The sequence below is a fragment of the Trachypithecus francoisi genome, unplaced genomic scaffold (genome assembly GCF_009764315.1).
Source record: "Trachypithecus francoisi isolate TF-2019V2 unplaced genomic scaffold, Tfra_2.0 Lachesis_group16, whole genome shotgun sequence".
Lineage (NCBI taxonomy): Eukaryota > Metazoa > Chordata > Mammalia > Primates > Cercopithecidae > Trachypithecus > Trachypithecus francoisi.
In genome coordinates, this window is record NW_022681461.1 from 76,882,113 (window position 1) to 76,902,062 (window position 19,950).

Below are 19,950 nucleotides of genomic sequence, written 5' to 3' on the forward strand. Positions count from 1 at the left end.
GACTGAACATGAAATACAAATTACAGTCACAGGAAAAGAGAAAGCACAATGTTCTTGAAGCCATCCTCTAGGCAGGAATGATACGGTCTTGGAACCCAGCTATCTTTTATACAAATTCATGTAGCAATGCACACATTTCCCAAAACGTATATTGACCTTCACCTGCGTCAGTTCATATAGCAGAATATTACAGGTCTTGCTTTGTCCAGAATGAACAATAACGAGCCAGGTTGAATTTTATGTCCAAAAAAGCATTTTAGAATGAGTAAATTCAAGGGGAATATCGACGCTAATTTTTTGTTCTTATTTTAGCAGCATTCTATTTTTTGAAGTGGGTCTTCCGTCATTACTGCCAGTGTAACTCCTTCCCCTTAAGCAATTGTCAAAAGCCTCAAATGGGCTTTATAACCAATTTGACTCCTGTATGCCAGCATACCATTCCGAAAAATTAAATCTAATTTTAAAATGATCTCTTCATGCACCAGTGAAATATCCATTCAATTATCTTGATGTAACAGGATTTACAAACACAAGATAAATTATCTTAAGGGTATACTGTAAACCTCACCTTTCAAAATAAATGTTACTTATTTGCCTGAAGGAGAAAGTGGAGGCCCTCAAGATAATGAATCCAGTCAAATGAGCCAGATTTCTTCAAATTCAACTTGGCGGCTCAGGAACAATTGATAGCTCAGTGTCGATCATCAGTGTTCTCACATCCAATACTCTTTTTTTTTTTTTTTTTGGTTATATATATTTGGTAACTAAAGAATCTAACCCGAAAATACCATTTATATCTGTTTTTCTCCCTTGAGCATCATAACAATCTTATGAAGAAAGAAACAGATTTAGAGAATTTAAGGGGAAGCAGTATGATTGACTAGTCAGGAGCTCTGGCTTTGGAGTAACCAACGTCACCATTTCTGGCTATCAGTCTTGGCTCCTCTGCTTACTTCCTGTGTGACTATGGGCAAGTGACTTACCATCTCTCTGCTTTGTTTTTTGTATCTATAAAATGGGGATAATGATAGTAGCTACCTTGAAATGAGATGATTACATGAGGGGACTCGGTGAGACATGCATATGAAATGCATAGTCAGCGGCTAACCCATAGTAAGCTCTCAGTATATGTTGGCCACTGGCATTGTTTTTCTTTTTATAATCAGCATCTTTTTTTTTTTTTTTTTTTTTTGATACAGGGTTTTGCTCTGTTGCCCATGCTGGAGTGCAGTGGCGCCATCTTGGCTCACTGCAACCTCCGCCCCTCAGCTCAGGTGATTATCCCGAGTAGCTGGAATTGTAGGTTCTGGTCATCACGCCCTCCTAATTTTTCTGTTTTTAGTAGAGATGAGGTTTCGCTGTGTTTCCCAGGCTGGTCTCCAATTCCTGGGCTCAAGTGATCCACCCACTCTGGCCTCCCAAAGCACTGGGATTACAAGTGTGAGCCACCGTGCCCAGCCCATGATCTTTTTTTTTTTTAATGGTCCAGGTAAGTGACAAAGCTGATATTCAAATCTGTCTCTGCCTGTCTTGCTATTACATAAAATTGGAGAGTTCTGCTTGGTCTACCAAATGCTTCTCCATATGTTCAGAGGTGCCCCTGGGAAACTCTACCTCATTTCTTTATTAAACAATGTTAGCTGGCCAGTTGCTCTATACTTCCTCTAGCTTTCATAGCACTTGGTGCGTACCAACGTGCTCACTAGGACTTCTTAATTAGTGAATAAGATTAATGTTGGAACTTGTAGAACTTGAGAACTTTAGGGCATTTGATTCTTGCTGTGGTACATGGTGGCTAATATGTCACATTTAGTCCTAATATTACTGAACTGACCTCTAGCAATCACACAGTCCTATACCTTTCTTATTAAACATGTCTCTTCTGATAATGACTGTATATTATCATAATCTTCTTTGGTACATATTTATTGGACATCTACTATGTGCTGGGTAACATATTAGCACTGGGATATGAAATGACCACAATAGGCATGGTTAACAATAAGACCTTATTTCCCAAAATGTGGTGTGTATACCATCAAAGATGATTTCAGGTTGTACACATGGATGAGTACTTTTTATATTAATAGTGATATAAATATAATGTTTCTTATAATAATATAATAGTCATAAAACCTATAATTTCAAAGATATTATTGCTTTGTACACAGTTCAAATAGATGGTCCCAGGGTAATTCACCTTAACTGGATCACATGAATTATAGATATGTGTTCTGTGAATACATGAGATGTGGCAAAAATTATAAAGGTTATGCAAATACTGAAGTGCAAGACACTCTACAGTAAGGTAACAGATATAAATTTCTTGTTGAAAATCACAATTTTCTGCCAGATTTGTTGTCAAACTGCCAGTGAATATTTTGTACCCTTCCCCTGGACCCAACAAGTCACAGAATTGAATCTTTCTAGGTAAGAGATGGCAGTTATGGGGAAAATAGCACTGGACTGAGGTTAGGAGACTTGAACCAGGAGATGTCCAGTTCTGCCGCTGGCTCTTGCCCCATGATGCTGAAAGAGCCTTTTCCTTTCTTTGAACTTTTACCCTGGCTTCTGGTAGGTCCTCACCCTATTTCACGAGGGAATGAGATGCTGTGCCTGGGAATCCTTTGCAAATAGTAAAGCACTGATAAAAATATAAGGAGTTGGTGACACTCCTGTCTATGTATGTAGGTCTATGTGTTATGTGCAGTTATGATTATTGGGAAAAGTTAATGCACATGTTTCTGTCTTTGTTTACAATCTGCTGTTTGTATTTTGGTTTGTCTCAGGCTGAAGAAAAGAAAGTCTCGGAGAAAACTCTTCAGACTCCACTTTTGCCTTCCCCTGTGGCAGATCATGTGAAGTGTAACATTCTGAAAGCCCAGTTGGAAAATGCTTCCCGAGTGAACATCCAGGTGTGCAGAATGCATACATTCCTTTGATTTCATGTTATAGGATTTCCTCGATGCCACAGAGAAGAAAGAGGCACCGTAGGACTGAGATGCTGTGTCAGTCAGGGTCCAGTCAGGAGATGGGAACCGGGTATGTGAACCATACCTGATACGTGAACCAAGATTTTCATATAAAAGAATTAGGTACATAAAAGGGTAAAAAGAGAACTTGAAGGCAGCAGTTCTCAAATGTTATTGTGCATAGGTCACCTGGAAAACTGGGCCCTGTTCCTGGAGATTTGGTAAATTGGGGTGGGGGCTCATGAATATTCCTCTTCTCTCCTCTCCCCTCCTCTCCTCTCCTCTTGTCTCCCCTCCCTTACCCTCCCCTCCCCTCTCCTTCCTTTTTTCCTTCTTTCTTTCTTTCTTTCTTTCTTTCTTTCTTTCTTTCTTTTTCTTTCTTTTCTTTCCTTCCTTTTTTTTTTTCCTGTCTCACTCTGTTGTGAAGGCTGGGCTGCAGTAGTGGGATCATGGCTCACTGCGGCCTCAACCTCACAGGCTCAATCAATCCTCCTGCCTCAGCCTCCCGAGTAGCTGGGACTACAGGCATGCGCCACCACACCTAGCTAATTTTTGTACTGTTTGTAGAGACAGGGTTTTACCATGTTGGCCAGGCTGGTCTTGAACTCCTGGACTTAAGCAATCCTCCCCCCTCAGCCTCCTAAAGTGCTGGGATTATAGGCGTGAGCCACTGTGCCAGCCTGAATATGCGTTTCTAACAAGCCCACAGGACCACATTTTGGGTCACACTACTCTAAGGTGCCAGAGATAGTAACTGGAGGCAGCACTTTCCATCCCTACAGCGGAGGGAACAAAGATGCTGTCAACATTAAAATTTAGATATTTGAAGGAGAAACCCTGTGGAGACTAAACTCAGACTTCTAAGCAGGGGTCACTGTGCCTGGCGCTGGCATTTCTGAGCTCTTAAGACATGCCTGTGGGGCCTGGACTCAGACTGAGGAGGGGACATCAGCTGGCTGGTGCTGATATGTCTGAGGTGGACACTATGCAGCTGGATCTGCCAGTGTTGGAAAATTGTCTGCAAATTGTATTCAGCTGTGACTGCAGGAGGAACTGCTGCTGCCCACATGAAGCAGCAAGGCTGGGGTGACTCGCAGGAGCAGGAAGCAGACAGCAGACAGGAAGGAGCACATTCCTCCCACGAGCACCCCATATGGACAGAACCTATCATGGAGTCAACTGGCAAAGCAGACCTGAGGTTTGCAGGCCCTTGGGCCAGCTCCATAAAATAGATGTTTGGCAGGTGGACTTGGAGTTAAAAGTTGCTAGTTTAATAGCTGCCATAAATTCTCCCATTTGAACTCATAACAGGTGTCCCGGTGGACCATGACTCTTTCCTTGTGACCCTAAATGCAGCCTCAGAATCATTTTCTGCATGGTGGGTATTCCAAGGAGGTACCACCTGTTGATCAGATTTGGCACTCAGGTAGAAGCCCACTTACCATCCTTGTCCTGGAAATATAAAAAGCTGCAGTCCATGATTTCATTAGAAAAATATATAACTGTCTTCTTCAGCTGGGCACAGTGGCTCATGCCTGTAGTCCCAGCACATTGGAAGGCCAAGGCAGTTGGATCACTTGAGGCCAGGAGTTTGAGAGTAGTCTGGCCAACATGGCAAAGCCCTGTCTTTACTATAAATACAAAACTTGGCCAGGTGTGGTGGTGCATGCCTATCTTCCCACCACTCGGGAGGCTGAGGCAGGAGGATTGCTTGAACCCAGGAGGTGGAGGCTACAGTGAGTGGAGATTGCTTCACTGCACTCTAGCCTGGGTAACACAGCAAGACTCCATCTCACAAAAAATAAACAAATAAATTAATTAAATAAAAAATAAGAAATAAATGTTAAAATTTATCTTCTTCATTCCTTATAAACCTAATGTATATGCTTATGTTGCCAAGGATAAAGTAAATACTCAGTAATCTCTTCTATTATTATTTCCATTTATATATGTAGCAATCTGAATAATGTAGGTCCTTCCAGAACATACCATGAAAGTCAAGAGAAAGCTTACAAAATGTCTTTTATTTGGGGGTTGTGATATAAACAGGAGGCAGTAAGATGTAGAACACAAGTTTCAAAGTCAGATGGTCTGACTTTGAACTTTGATCTATGATTGATCAGGAATGTCACCTTAAGCTTGTTTGTCAACCTTTCTGGGCCTTAATTCTCTCATGTGAAAATGGAGATAACAACATCTATCAGGTTATTGTGAAGATTACGTGAGATGATCTGTGCAGAGTACCTGGTGCGATGCCTTGCTCTGCCACTGCTGAGATATTGACAGCAATGGTCACAGTTGTGGAGTGATGAAACTGCTGGGGGCACTGATTACTTACAGATAACAGTGGTTGCCCTTTTTAGAGGATGGTCGGGTTTATTTCCCATCACAAACTCAGGAATATCAAGGTTATAGTCACAAATTCTTTATTTTCAGTCTACCTTCATTGATTTCGGGTATGCCATTTTTTATACTATCACAGAACAAACAAAACTGACACATATTTTGCAATTTACAAAGCTGTAATTATCTACATTAGAAAGTTGTAATGTATTCCCAATAACCCCATGCTGCAGGTATTATCTGTGGAGGACCCATATTTCTGCTCCATTAGAGAAGTGCAGTATATCGAAAATATTCCATTTTGTAAAGTATAGGGAAGAGATGAGAAATAGGTAAGAACACATTTCCTAGCCAAAAAGACATAGTGGAAGGGCATGAAAGCAGGAATAAAGCAGGGGAATGTGAAGTCAGTAATTTGACAGCAGTGTTTCCCAAGATGTTGTAAGGAACACAAGCCCCACAGGATGCTCCCTGATAATTCTGGAAATGCTGCACACGAAATCCCATGGGACAGTCCCAGTGCACATCAGCTTCTTATAGGCTCTGAAAAGTCCTCCAGGAAAGAGGCCTGTTTTACTTTCTTTCACACCTAACCGGCCATAGAACACTTTGTAAAGTAGCTCCTACTGTTATCTGTAGAACTGAAATTCACAGGAACACAGAAGCGTGCTTTGGGAATTCATGGTTTAGAGGGTTTCGAGGGGTTGTGATGGAGGGAGAGGAGGTTGATGCACAGCCAGGTATACTGCTAGGGGTTTGAGTGTTAATCCCCTGTTGGCATCAGTGCACAGTGAGAGTATAAGGAAAGGAAGCAGAAGTCGAACAGACCAATGGTACTGTCTGTTGCTAACTCTTAAAAAAGGCTTTGGGGCCGGGTGCGGTGGCTCACTCCTGTAATCCCAGCACTTTGGGAGGCTGAGGCGGGCGGATCACGAGGTCAGGAGATCAAGACCATCCTGGCTAAAACAGTGAAACCCCGTCTCTACTAAAACTACAAAAAATTAGCCGGGAATGGTGGTGGGCACCTGTAATCCTAGCTACTCAGGAGGCTGAGGCAGGAGAATGGTGTGAACCCAGGAGGTGGCGCTTGCAGTGAGCCGAGATCTCGCCACTGCACTCCAGCCTGGGTGACAGAGCAAGACTCCATCTAAAAAAAAAAAGGCTTTGGCTGGGTGTGGTGGCTCATGCCTGTAATTCCAGCATTTTGGGAGGCCAAGGTGGGCAGATCGCTTGAGCCCAGAAGTTCAAGACCAGCCTAGGCAACATGGCGAAACCTTGTCTCTACAAAAAAAAAAATGAAAAAAATTAGCTGTGCATTGTGGTGTGAGCCCGTAGTCACAGCTACTCTGGAGGTTGAGGCAGGAGGATTGACTAAGCCCAGGAGGTCAAGGCTGCAGTGAGCTGTGATCGTGCTGCTGCACTCTAGCCTGGGCAAGAGAACACACCCTGTCCCAAGAAATAAAAAATCAAAAACAAAGATTAAAAAAGCTGTGATTAGGATGTAAGACTGGATCTATATGTGAGCAATCTTGACAGGATAATAATGCCATGTCCTCCAAGCCAATAGGCTTGAAATCTTTGCTCAACATCTATTTAGAACAGAGGCCGAGCTCTGCATGTTGTGATGGGCGTGAGGGCTGCAGGCCTCTGCATGTTCCATTGACCACTCGTGTGTGGTCAGCTGGCCTGGCTGGCTGAGTGGGTGTCTCTTCTTCCCCCACCATTCTTTGTGGGACAAGGTTTCTCTCAAAATCATATGACGTGATTCCTGCCAAGCTGTTATGGTTGTTATGCTGATGTGAAAGGACAGATTCCAAATTCATTTGTAAACTGTAAGTGCTATGTGAACATAGAGCTGATTATTATTCCTGACCTAAACTGTGAGGTGAGGGATTAAACTGCGGGTTTGGCTTTTCCCACACTCTCCCTTTCTAATTCAAGCATGAGTTGGCACATAGCAGGTGTTCAATAAAAGCATGAATGCAAGAATTGATTGCATCTGAATGATTGTCTTAATCCCATTACTCAAGAAAACATTTTTTGTTAACATATATAAACACCAGAGCAAGATTCTCTATTGATTGAATACTTGGTGAACTACCTCTTTGGTCCACTTGCCAATTTCTGTAATCTTTTGAATGTAAGAGACTTGAAAACATTTTTTGCATGCCAACATATTCAGTTTTGACTAACCTGAATACTTTCTTTAACAGGGTGGAAAAGAGGAATCAATGTTTGTAAATATCAATAAGAAATCCAGTCTTCAGGACGCTAATGTAAGGTCTGTTGCTCCTTGTCTGAATGGGGAAATGATATTCTCTATATCATCAACATTATCCTTGAAACATTGCTCGTGAGGGCATTAGCTGATAAAATCAGAGGACAAATAAAACAGAGAATACGAGCCCAAAGAGATGAAAAAAAGACTGGCTTAACCAACTTTCTGCAAGCCTCAAAAATGCTGCTTATTCTCAGTTTTAATATCTCTGCCTGCTGCGTTAACAAAGAAATCAATCACTTGAGGTTGTCACTCAAGCATGTGAACTTCACCTTGCCATCCCCTCACTTAAAGTCCTTTAAAGGCTCCGTTTACGCTCAGAATGGAATCCCAACTCTTTAACAGAGTGCAGGAGGCCCTTCACGACCTGGCTTCTGCTCGCAACTTCAAGTTGGCCTTGGCCCAGCTTCCCTTAGCCCATTGATGTGCCCTGCCTGCTGAGCTTCTTGCCAGTGCTGGGGCCACATATATTCCTTTAAAATATTTATTTATTTATTTATTTTATTTTATTTTTTTTTAAGATAGAGTCTCCCTCTGTTGCCCAGGCTGGAGTGCAGTGGTGCAATCTCGGCTCACTGCAACCTCTGCCTCCCAGGTTCAAGCGATTCTTATGCCTTAGCCTCCTAAGTAACTGGGATTACAAGTATGCACCACTGTTCCCAGCGAAATTTTGTAATTGTAGTAGAGACAGGGCTTCACTATGTTGGCCAGGCTGGTCTTGAACTCCTGACTTAAGTGATCCACCCACCTCGGCCTCCCAAAGTGCTGAGATTACAGGTGTGAGCCACCGCACCTAGCCTATTTTTTATTTGTATAAATGTATGGGGCACAAATGTAAGTTGGATCTGTGCATAGATTGCACAGTAGTGAAGTCTGAGCTTTTAGAATATCCATCACTCAAATAAAAATACATTGTACCCATTAAGTAATTTCTCATCATCCACCCTCCTCCCATCCCCTACACTTGTTCTTTAAAGCTTCCAGGCCACCACCACCCCAAACCCAGAGGAAGCCCTTCCTCCCCTGATCTCACAGAGAACAGGAACTCTTTCCTTCTTGGCATGGTGGCGGTGGCCTCACTGCCACCCAGTGGTTTACTAACACCAGCAGGGTCTCCTTAGGGTAGTTTCCCAAAATGGGTCCAAGGACCACTGCATCAGAGTCTCTTCTTAAAAACACAGACTCCTGGGTCCTACTCCAGACCTTTTGGATCCTTCGTGTGAATGTGTGTGGTGGGGGTTTGGTGGGTGCCAGTAGAGACAAGAATCATCATGTTAACAGGCACCTAGGTGATCTAGAACCACTGCTCTGGGGAATTATTATACTTGATGCCAAAAATAAAAGCTAACATTTCTCTATATCACCTTATGATTCCCAATCTGTGTTCTTGGCATAAATTTGTCTTACTCCTGAGATACATACCCAGCTGCCTCCAGAGCTTTTCAAAAACTTAATTCATCTCTTCCTACTCCACCCCACTAACCTTCACCTGGTTTCCATTGTTAGTCAATGGTATTATTACCTACCCCTCACCCAGGCCTGCAAACTGGGAGTCCTTGCTTTTCTCCTACCTTATTCCCTCATCTAATTGGTCACCAAGTCCTGGCAATTTGACTTTCATTTTACCTTCCACATCCATCCTCTACTCCTCTTGACTATACCTTGAGCCCTCATTGTCTTCCGGGCTTACTGCTGCCAACCATCCTCTAAGATGCTTCTATCCTCCCTTTCACCAGGGTCCTCTTCATTGTTCTAAGGACCTTTCTAAAATGCAAATCTGACTATGCCACTCCTTTGCTTAACACCTTTAGAGAGTTGAGGTCCATTGCCTTCAGTGTAGACTCCTCAGCCTGAGGCCCCATATGAACGGGCCTCAACTTTCCCTCCAGTCAAAACCCTCTGCTCTTCCACTGAGACCTCACTGGACAGTAGTTCTAGTGCCCTGCGTTCAGCCCGGTCTCCACTCTGCCTCTCATCTTTGTGGCCTTCGCTCCATCTGGAAAGAGGAAATTCCTCCGCATAGCTTTCCCTGATGCTGACTGTTCCACCCAAGCAAATTCATCTGTTCCCCCAATAGACTACATTCTTCCAGGGACCATGTTCCCTTTACTCTGGAGTCGCAGCTTGAGGAAACTGTGAGTGTAGGATGAGTTGACTCAAATCCTCTATTTTCTCATTCATGTGTTTATTCAACATACTTTTTTTTTTTTTTTTTTTTTTTTTTGAGACAGGGTCTCATTCTGTCACCCAGGCTGCAGTGGAGTAGCATAATCATGGCTCATTGCAGCCTCAACCTCCTGGGCTCGGGTGATCCTCCCACCTCAGCCTCCTGAGTAGCTGGGACTACAGGCACGCTCCACCATACCTGGCTAATTTTGTACTTTTTTTAGAAATGGGTATTATGATGTTGCCCAGGCTGGTCTCAAACTCCTGACCACAAGTGATCCGCCTGCCTCAGCCTCCTAAAGTGCTGGGATTACAGGAGTGAGCCACTGCGCCTGGCCTCAATATGCATTTATTAGGCCCTGGCCACGTACTTATCACCATAGTGAGCACTGACCCAGAAGTGCCAGTTGACTTGCCAGGGGCCCCTTTCAAGGACCTCAACTTGTTTTAATGCCTTGTTGGTCCTAGGAGGTAATGAACTGATTTTTTAAAAAATGAAATTAGTCATGACCACTACAAAAATGCATTAAACATTTTCCTTAAAATTACTATTTTGAGTAGGGTCCATTGGTTACCTGAAATAAATTCTTGAATAAAGATAAAAATGAAACTTAATTTTTAGCATTTTCACAAAACACAGAATTAAAATGTGTTACAGCAAGTCCTAAAGGTCTTCTGATTATGCATTTTGCACATAAAGTATAGTATGGTTCTTTATCTTTTTTTTTTTTTTTTTTAAAAAGCAAATAGTCTGTGCTATGTTTAAAATAGAATAGCTACCAGATTACTTGGAATTAAAAACAGGTTATCCATGGTTTTCTCTTCATTTTACTGGCAAAACCTGGTTATGAGCCAAACCCTCAATCTGGTTCACCCCTCATATTGGGGGGCAGGGGTGACTATTTTGGGGCAGAGAAATTTTATTTGGTACCTCAATTATGTTTAGTTCCCCCACTTGCTATATTTTCCCTATAGTTTTTTTCTTACTGTTTGGATTTTCTATGGTTTTAAAAAATAATTATAATTATTAACTAAGTAGAGTAGAATTCAAGAAGGCAAAGAAATGGATTTCTTGACTATCAATGTTATGAAGGTGTACATTAACTGAGAAAGCAGTCCCTATGGCTAAAACAAGACCATAAACCTTTTTTGATGGTATTGTTCTGTTTTTTCGGTGTGTCTCTAGAAGTCCTATTCCTATTCGTGTGGAAACTGCCCAGCCAGCTGCGGAAAAGCCGGAGATCAAGCCTCCCCGAGTGAGGAAGTTAACAAGACAGTATAGTTTGTGAGTTCTGTACTGCAACTTTTTCAATTAAAACAACTGTGATGACTAAATGTTTAGGTACAAATGCTTCTTAGCCCCTCTGACTAGTCCCAGGGAGCAGCCCCCAAATTCCATTTATTTCCAATTTAGGTAACAATGAGACTAGCCCTTTCTCCCTGAAAACCTTCCATAGTTGGCATAGGGATTCATTGTTGACTACTGTGTAATACATTACTCCCAAACTTAGTGTCTTAAAACAATCCACCTTTATCATCTCACAGTTCCTGTGGAGTGGGGGTTGGGGCATGGCTTAGCTGGGTCTTCTGTATCAGGGGCTCTTACAAGGCTGCATTCAAGGTGTCAGGGCTGTGGTCTCATCTGCAGGCCCATTCTTACGGTTGCTGACAGGGATCAGATCCTCAAGGACTGTTGGACAGAGGTTGCCCTCAGCCTGTAGTCACATAGGTCTCTCCAGCTTTCTCCATTAGAGAAAGCACACAAGAAGAGCCAGAGAGAGTGCCAGCAAGGCAAAGGCACAGTCTTTTGTAACCTATGCACAGAACTGACATCCCATCACTTTTTTCTTTTTTTTTTGAGACAAAGTCTTGCTGTCACCCAGGCTGGAGTGCAGTGGTGTGATGCTGGCTCACTGCAATCCGCCTCCCAGGTTCAAGCAATTCTCCTGCCTCTGCCTCCCAAGTAGTTGGGATTACAGGTGTGAGCCACCATGCCTGGCTGATTTTTGTATTTTTAGTAGAGACGGGGTTTCACAATGTTGGCCAGGCTGGTCTAGAACTCCTGACTTCAAGTAATTCGCCTGCCTCAACCTCCCGAAATGCAGGTGTGAGCCACTGTGCTCAGCCCCCATCACTTTTGCCATATTCTGTTCATTAGAAGCAAATCCCTGTGTCCAGCCCACACTCAAGGGGAGGGATTACACAGCGGCGTGAATAGTAGGTTGGGGATCATTGCAAGCCACATCAGAAGCTGCTTTCCGCAGCATATCCATGAAAAGGCAACCCCGTCTGTCAACAGAGCCAAAGCTTATCACTGAGCTTTGACACCTGTAGGAGGCGCCATTTCCCAAAGTGTCCCAGAATCACCAGCGTCCATGTGCACCTGACTGTTCTAGGCATCATTGGGGAATAGTAAAGTGACTTTGACAATTCCCATCCAAAGAGTCACAGTTTACTGGAGGGAAAGACAAGAGTCACAAATAATTATAATCCAAAGCAGAAAGATAACTTCCGTAGTCAGGGTGGTGAGTACTAGTAATAATTGTAGTAATTATCACAATAGTAGTTCACATTTCTTTTTCCTTTTTTCTTTTCTTTTTTCTTTTTTATTTTTTGAGACAGAGTCTTGCTCTGTCACTCTGTCATCCAGGCTGGAGTGCAGTGGCACAATCTTGGCTCACTGCAACCTTCACCTCCAGAGCTCAAGCAATTCTCCTGCTTCAGCCTCCCAAGTATCTGGGATTACAGGCACCTGCCACCATGCCCAGCTAATTTTTTTGTATTTTTAGTAGAGACGGGGTTTCACCATGTTGGCCATGCTGGTTTTGAACTCCTGACCTCAAGTGATCCACCCGCCTTGGCCTCCCAAAGTGCTAGGATTACAGGCGTGAGCCACTGCGCCCAGCTTGTAGTTCCCATTTCTTGACCTTAGCTATGGCGTGGGTACTGTGCCTAGATGTGTCATTGGTCGGAGAGTAACTGCAGGGGGATCTCTGGACAAATGGAAAGCATGGGGACTTTGGAGTTGGAAAGGCTTCTATCAGGCCCCTGGCTAGTTTACAGCTGTAAGCTCTTGGAAAAATGACTCTGTGATCCTCTTTTCCTTCCTCTGTAAAATGGGTGAGATAATACCTGCCTCTGAGGAGTTTTGTGGGGCTTAACATGAGAGAATGTGGGTAAAGCCCCAATGCCCTGGCCATAGGATGAGGTGCCCTTTCTTTCTTCTCTAGGACCTGGAAGCTTCTGAGGAAAGTTGGAGTTTAGGGAGTACCCAGAGTGCAAAATGTAGGACAGAAAACGGGATTCTGGATGCAATTCTCTAACAGCTGTCTCAGGTCTGCCATTTGTAGCTGTGAAAAGGAAAAGACACATGTATGGGAAATATTAAGGGAGACATTTCCCACCTCATTATCCTTCATAGAAACTTCTGGTCAGCTGCATTTCCCAGGAAAGCCAAAATAAGTAAAGTTCAAATAATTAACAGTCCTAATGATCCCTGGCGGACAATTAAGCCATGACAGTTTGCTTCCCTCGAGGATAAAGGTGGCAGAACTTGCCATTCCTTTTACATTTTGAAACTCAAAATGTTATTATCACTCATTTGAGAGATATAATCACATTTGAAACAATGACTGTCTGATATATAACCTAGAAGGAAAGAAAATTTCACTAACTCACCAAAGTCACTCTTTTTTTTTTTTTTGATACAGAGTCTCACTCTGTTGCCCAGGCTGGAGTGCAGTGGCACAATCTCAGCTCACTGCAACCTCCACCTCCTGGGTTCAAGAGATTCTCCAGCCTCAGCCTCCCAAGTAGCCCAAGTAGCTACAAGCGCATGCCACCGTGCCCAGCTAATCAAACTGCCTCTTTTAAGGACACTCTTTTTCAAACCTTGAACTTTACATGTGTATTTCTTAAGCTGTCCCAAAGTATTCTGCTTTGAAAATCAAAGAATGGCAGCATTTTCCCCATTGGTAGAAAATAGCAACATTCATGGATGAAATTTTCCCTGTGTTATTGTCCCATAAAGAGTTATCGAATCCTGGCCGGGCGCGGTGGCTCAAGCCTGTAATCCCAGCACTTTGGGAGGCCGAGACGGGCGGATCACGAGGTCAGGAGATCGAGACCATCCTGGCTAACACGGTGAAACCCCGTCTCTCCTAAAAATAGAAAAAACTAGCCGGGCGAGGTGGCGGGTGCCTGTAGTCCCAGCTACTCCGGAGGCTGAGGCAGGAGAATGGCGTAAACCTGGGAGGCGGAGCTTGCAGTGAGCTGAGATCGGGCCACTGCACTCCAGCCCGGGCGACAGAGCAAGACTCCGTCTCAAAAAAAAAAAAAAAAAAAAAAAAAAGAGTTATCGAATCCTTGACACTGGTTACCACTCATTTACCCATCTTTTTTTTAATATATTTTTTAAAATTTTTTGAGGTGGAGTCTCACTCTGTCACCCAGGCTGGAGTGCAATGGCGCAGTTTCAACTCACTGCAACCTCCGCCCCCTAGGTTCACGTGATTCTCCTGCCTCAGCCTCCTGAGTAGCTGGGATTATAGGTGTGCACCACCGTGCCCAGCTAACTTTTGTATTTTCAGTAGAGATGGGGTTTCACCATGTTGGCCAGGTTGGTCTCGAACTCCTGACCTCAGGTGATCTGCCCGCTTCAGCCTCCCAAAGTGCTGGGATTACAGGCATGAGCCACCATGTCCAACCTTTGCCCATCTCTTTAACTCTTTGATATTGATAAAGTTGGCACGTGATCAAGGAATATAAATGGGAAAACTCAGATTTCTGATTTTCTGGAAAATATTTTTTGCATCATCATTTTTGAGATACAGATTAGTGTGCGCACATCACCCTTTTGGCTGTTGTAATATTTCCAGTTCCTAGGCTGGAATAAGGTGTAGTCGGATTTTAGGTGGCTCCATCAAAAGCATTGTAACATTCAGGTGCTGTGAACAAGTCTTCGAACCACTGCTTTTAAAGGTACAAACAAAAATCTCAGCCACATTATTTCCTGGAAATATGACAAGGAGGGAAACTGTGGCCGGTGCATGCAGTGAGAAGGGAGAAGTAGAGGGGCTCTACAGCAGTCTGAGGCAGGCGAAAAGATCTTTTTTTTTTTTTTTTGGGAGACAAGGCCTCCAGCTGTTGCCCAAGCTGGAGTGCAGTGGTTGATCACAGCCTACTGCAGCCTCAGGTGATTCAGCTCAGGTGATCCTCCCACCTCAGCCTTTTGAGAAGCTGAGACTACCGGTGCGTGCCACCACGTCTGGCTAATTTTTGTATTTTTTGTAGAGACAAGACCAGACCATGTTTCCCAGGCTGGTCTCAGACTCCTGCGCTCAAGCAATTGGCCGCCTTGACCCCCCAGAGTGCTGGGATTACAGGCACGAGCCACTGTGCCCAGCCAAAAGTATCATTTTTTATGCATACCAGCTAGTATGTTTACAAAATGATGAGCTATTTTATTTTTTTTCCAGAAATATAACTTCACTGTTTATTTAAACATAGCGTAAAAGTCTAAAAAAATTCAATAGTGCTCACTTTGGCAGCACATATACTAAAATTGGACCCATACAGAGATTAATATAGCCCCGCTGCGCAAGGTGGACATGCAAATTTGTGAAGCATTTCGTATTTTAAATTTTTTAATTAAATAATAAAGTATAAGTTAATTTAAAAAAAAAAAAAGAAAGGGAAAAAAAGTAAATAGGCAAGATAGAAAAGTAGCCAATTTCCCAGAATCAAAAATAACCAGGGTTCATAGTTGATGACTGTTACATTAGACGAGTTTCCATGCTTATATATTGTTAAATTATAAAGAAACAACTTCAAAGCAAAAAATCATTCTGTATGTAAAATTTTACTTATTAAAGTGTTGTTTTGTGACTTTATCATGAGTTTACCTTAGAAACAGGTAAAACTGGAAGACTTGCTGATTTTTAGGTATGCTTCTTGGCCATAAGATCTAAACTAAGACAAAAGATAAAAATCATTATGAATTTGGAGTCTTTTTTGATTTTAGACAGTATCAGTTGACTCTCTTCTGTGAAAAATGAGCTGTTGTTTTTATTTTAAATGACTTTTTTTTTTTTTTTTTGAGACAGAGTCTCACTCTGCCGCCCAGGCTGGAGTGCAGTGGCACGATCTCAGCTCACTGCAAGCTCCGCCTCCTGGGTTCACACCATTCTCCTGCCTCAGCCTCTCGAGTAGCTGGGACTACAGGCACCCACCACCACACCTGGCTAATTTTTTGTATTTTTAGTAGAGACGGGGTTTTATCATGTTAGCCAGGATGGTCTCGATCTCCTGACCTCATGATCCACCCGCCTGGGTCTCCCAAAGTGCTGGGATTACAGGCGTGAGTCACCACGCCTGGCCTTAAATGACCTTTTATATAAAACTAAATAATAATAACTATGCTCTTGAGGTGATAATTTTTTAAATGAGGTAAAAAGAAGTTTTAACCCCACTCCTCCACTTAACTAGCTATGCGACCTTGAACAAATAATTTCACAATCAGCTGCTAAATATCATCTGATTCTCTGAAAAATGGAGATAGTAATAGACAGGGTCGGCGTGAAAATTAAGTGGGTGAATGAACGCATAACCCTTCTGACCTATGTCATCTATGTGGATCCAAATACTTGGTGTATTATTAATTTTTCCACATACTTATTCAATTCTCACCTTTTCCCCTTTTTAGTAATGAATCCTAAGTCCTTCCCTTGAGGCTTCTCCATACGCAGAATAATCTAAAACCTCTCAGGAACCCCTCAGTCAACCCCATCTGCACTGAAGCTGTGTCCCCTGGCCTCGTGTTCCCACATGGCCCCGTGCTGGGCTGAGGCCTTACCAGTGACTCTGCACAGCCTGCATTGGTGCCTGTCTGTCATGGGTCTTGTATCTACATTCTTGAGCTCAGCCATCATTCTAAATTACAACCCCTATGCAAGGGTGGCTCCAGAAGCTGTACACAGCAGATCCTTAGGGACAGTGGCCTGGAGTCCCCTTCACCACCCTTAAAGCAGAGAGTGAAACAGATGTTTGTACACCCGTGTTCATGGCAGCATTATTTATAATAGCCAAAAGAGTGGAAACAAGCCAAGTGTCCATCAACAGATGAATGGATAAACAGAATGTGGTATATCCGTGTAATGGAATTTTTGTATCATAAAAAGAAACGAAATTTTGATACATGCTACAATGTGGATGAACCTTAAAAATATTATGGTCATGGTACTGGTACCAAAACAGAGATATAGACCAATGGAGATAAAAAAAAAAAAAATATATTATGGTGACTGAAATCAGCCAGACACAGAGGAACACAGAGTGTGTGATTCCACTTACGTGAGGTTCCTAGAACAGGCAAATTCATTGGGACAGAAAGTGGCATTGATGTTACCAGAGGCTGCAGGGAGGGGCTTGGGGAGTTATCGTTCAATATCAATACAGAGTTTCTGTTGTCACTGATGAAAAAGTTTTGGGGACGGATAGTGGCGATGGTTGCACAATATTTTGAATGCATTTAATGCCACTGAATTTTATATTTATAAGCAGTTAAAATGATAAATATCATATTGTGTATATTTTACCACCAAAACAAAACAAAACAATACCCTGGCAAATGACAGAAAATTCAGCCCAAATTTGTTTTGGCAAAAAAGAGTATTGGATCCTGCAAGCTGGACATCTGGTGGACATCTGTTTGGGAACCCCCGGTCCCTATCCCTGGTCTTCCCACCCCTGCCCATCCTCTGTCCACTCCTCACAGCCTGTTTATTATTGTAATGAGCAGAGCTTCATGTGCTTTTAGTAACCGCAGTGATGAAGACGACCTCCCTCCAGACCTGGCCGAGGCAGTGGGAGTGACCACAGCTACAACCACAAACACCACAACTGCCGCCACACAAGTCTCCGTGCCGCTGCCGTCTCCCAAGGTCCAGAATGTCAGCTCGCCTCACAAGTCAGAAGGCAAAGGCCAGCTGTCCCCCGGGGCCAAGGTAGTGTGGGGTGGAAAGCCCTGGCAAGCAGCCACACTTGCTGGGAGTTCAGTATCAATTTACTGAGTAGCATCTGGTGCATGTATTTCATTTTTGCATAATCAAATTTAAATTTTGCATAATCAGTTGTGTGTACTCATAAAACAACAGCAACAACCAGAACATGTTTTTATATAACTTGACCCCAAAATACAAACCAACTGTTTGCGAGAGAATAAGTGAAATATAAAATCAGGTTCATTGTACTTTAATTGCAATGTAAGAGATTTTTGAGGGCAATTTTCATTTAGAATCTCATCTCTATAATAAGCTATTAGTCCACTGTGAAGATAGAGAGAAATGGTTCCCCCCAACCATAGTGAACAGTTTGGAGGAGCAAAAACAGAAGTATCCCCATCCCTTTCTTTATGTCATATAGCTGGTATTCGTAGTTTGAAAATAGGAAATAGTATTCCATTTGCTGGTTTGAAATTTCAGGAAATTGCCTGAGATGTGAACGGGCTATGACAAAGGCTTTATACAAGATATTTTTCCTGGTTTTCTTTGAGAGACCTCTAGCTACAATCACTCTTTGGCAACTGGTCCAAATACAGTTGAACCTATTGCTATCCAAGTGGATACAAGTCAGAGGTTGCAGTGGTCTGTGCAACTACCTGGAGAAAAGGTGTGTGCATGAGGCAGGTGCCCTGAAGGCAAGACCGGAGCTTCAGACGCTGTTCTCAGCTCTTCCATTCATAAGCCACAGCACTCACTTCCAAAACTTTTATTTCTTCAGGCCTCAGTTTCTTCCTCTTAAAAACGGGAATAAGATCTGCTATCTTGCCCTCGCTGGCGTCAGGTCGGGTGGAGGTTAAAGTGCTCATGCAAACTGGATGCCTGAGGCTTTTGCAGCTTCAGGGATCACAATTCCTGGTGACAGCTAAAGAATAATGGTCCAGGGCCACCTCCTGCATTACCAAGGCCAGTCTTTCACCTGGTCCCTTCCCTAGGTGTCTCTGGAAATATCTCTGCTTAGGTGTTCTGCACAGAAACCTGGCTGGAGCACTCAGCAAGCGACTGGCCAAGACCAAGGTTCTCTGCTTCTCTATAGATCACCTCTTGGCATCTCAGCCTGGATTATCCTCCACTGTGTGGAGCCCCCTGTACAACTTTGTCTCAGGTGTGGACACAGGCTCCTATCACATATCCCACACTGTGGTTAAAACCAGGCTGAAAGAAACATTTACAGAACAGAAGGGAGTTGGGGTGGTGTGGAGGGGACGCAAGTGGCATCCTACCAAAGGCCACAGGGCTCCCTCTCCTGGCCATCTCTCTCTTTGGGGCCTTGCTTGCACCACGTTGATGGGACTTATTTTTTCTGCCTTAAAAGACCTCGAGGCCATCCATGCAGCTAAGACCCCAGAGCAGGAGAACAAAATGTTTTCCAAAAGCAAGCAACATAATATTCCATGTGCCATCATCTGCCATGAAGACCATTGCTCTTAATGTGCAGACCAGTTTAGCTCCTGGAGGACCCTGGATTTGATCCTCTTAATCTAGGACAAAGTCTTTGCTCTCTCTTTGTATATTCAGAGGACTCTTTCAAGTGTTTTTCCTCCAAAAGACCAGTCAAACAGCACTAAGAGCACTTAAGAAAAGTTGCCTGCAGCTCTGAAAGGGACAGCTCCCCACATCATGTCTACTTCTACCAATGAAAAAATTGGGGTGCAGTCTCAGCATTGGATATACTGCTTGGCCAGGGAAATACAAGGGGATTGTCACGCTAATGAGATCAGTGTAGAGGAGAGGCTGGGAACCTCTGTCTGTCTTTTCTGGTGAACTTCATCATTGACGCAGTGCTGTCTCTAACCGGGGGTGTTTTTGTCTGTCTCCCTAGAGCCCCTCTGACCGAGGAGGTGCCTTTACCCTGGAGCCAGGTGATCTTCTGATGGATTTCACAGAAGCCACTCCTCTGGTAAACTTCCTATTTTGCTAAAACCAGAAAAGCCACAGACCATAGAAACATCTTGGCAGAGGGACGGATGGACAGAGGTGGGCATTGCTGTTGAGGAGCCTCTTCCTCTTGTCCTGGAGGCTCAGGGATCAGCTTTCATCCAGAGCTCAGGCACTGTGGGTCCCTCCACTTCTAGAGCCCTTGAGGGAGGAAGGGGTGCTCCCTTTGCTCTGAAGGTAGTTGTGGGGGTCCTGC

The 19,950-nt window shown here is 43.5% G+C and overlaps 1 protein-coding gene and 1 non-coding gene across 4 annotated transcripts in view; both read left to right on the forward strand.

The window, feature by feature from the left end:
- The window catches only part of EPB41L4B (erythrocyte membrane protein band 4.1 like 4B), a 152,707-nt gene that overhangs the window by 114,561 nt on the left and 18,196 nt on the right, over window positions 1-19,950 (forward strand). For 2 of the 3 annotated variants that reach the window (XM_033237865.1, XM_033237867.1), the window contains exons 18-22: window positions 2,790-2,915; window positions 7,529-7,596; window positions 10,946-11,044; window positions 17,576-17,762; window positions 19,639-19,716. In XM_033237865.1, the coding sequence (XP_033093756.1) occupies window positions 2,790-2,915; window positions 7,529-7,596; window positions 10,946-11,044; window positions 17,576-17,762; window positions 19,639-19,716 (558 nt within the window). The remainder of the gene's footprint in view (window positions 1-2,789; window positions 2,916-7,528; window positions 7,597-10,945; window positions 11,045-17,575; window positions 17,763-19,638; window positions 19,717-19,950) is intronic. The other variant, XM_033237866.1, reaches the window with a different exon arrangement.
- Window positions 15,293-15,398, forward strand: LOC117099479. Its single transcript, XR_004443817.1, has one exon. It is a non-coding gene; the product is annotated as a U6 spliceosomal RNA (small nuclear RNA).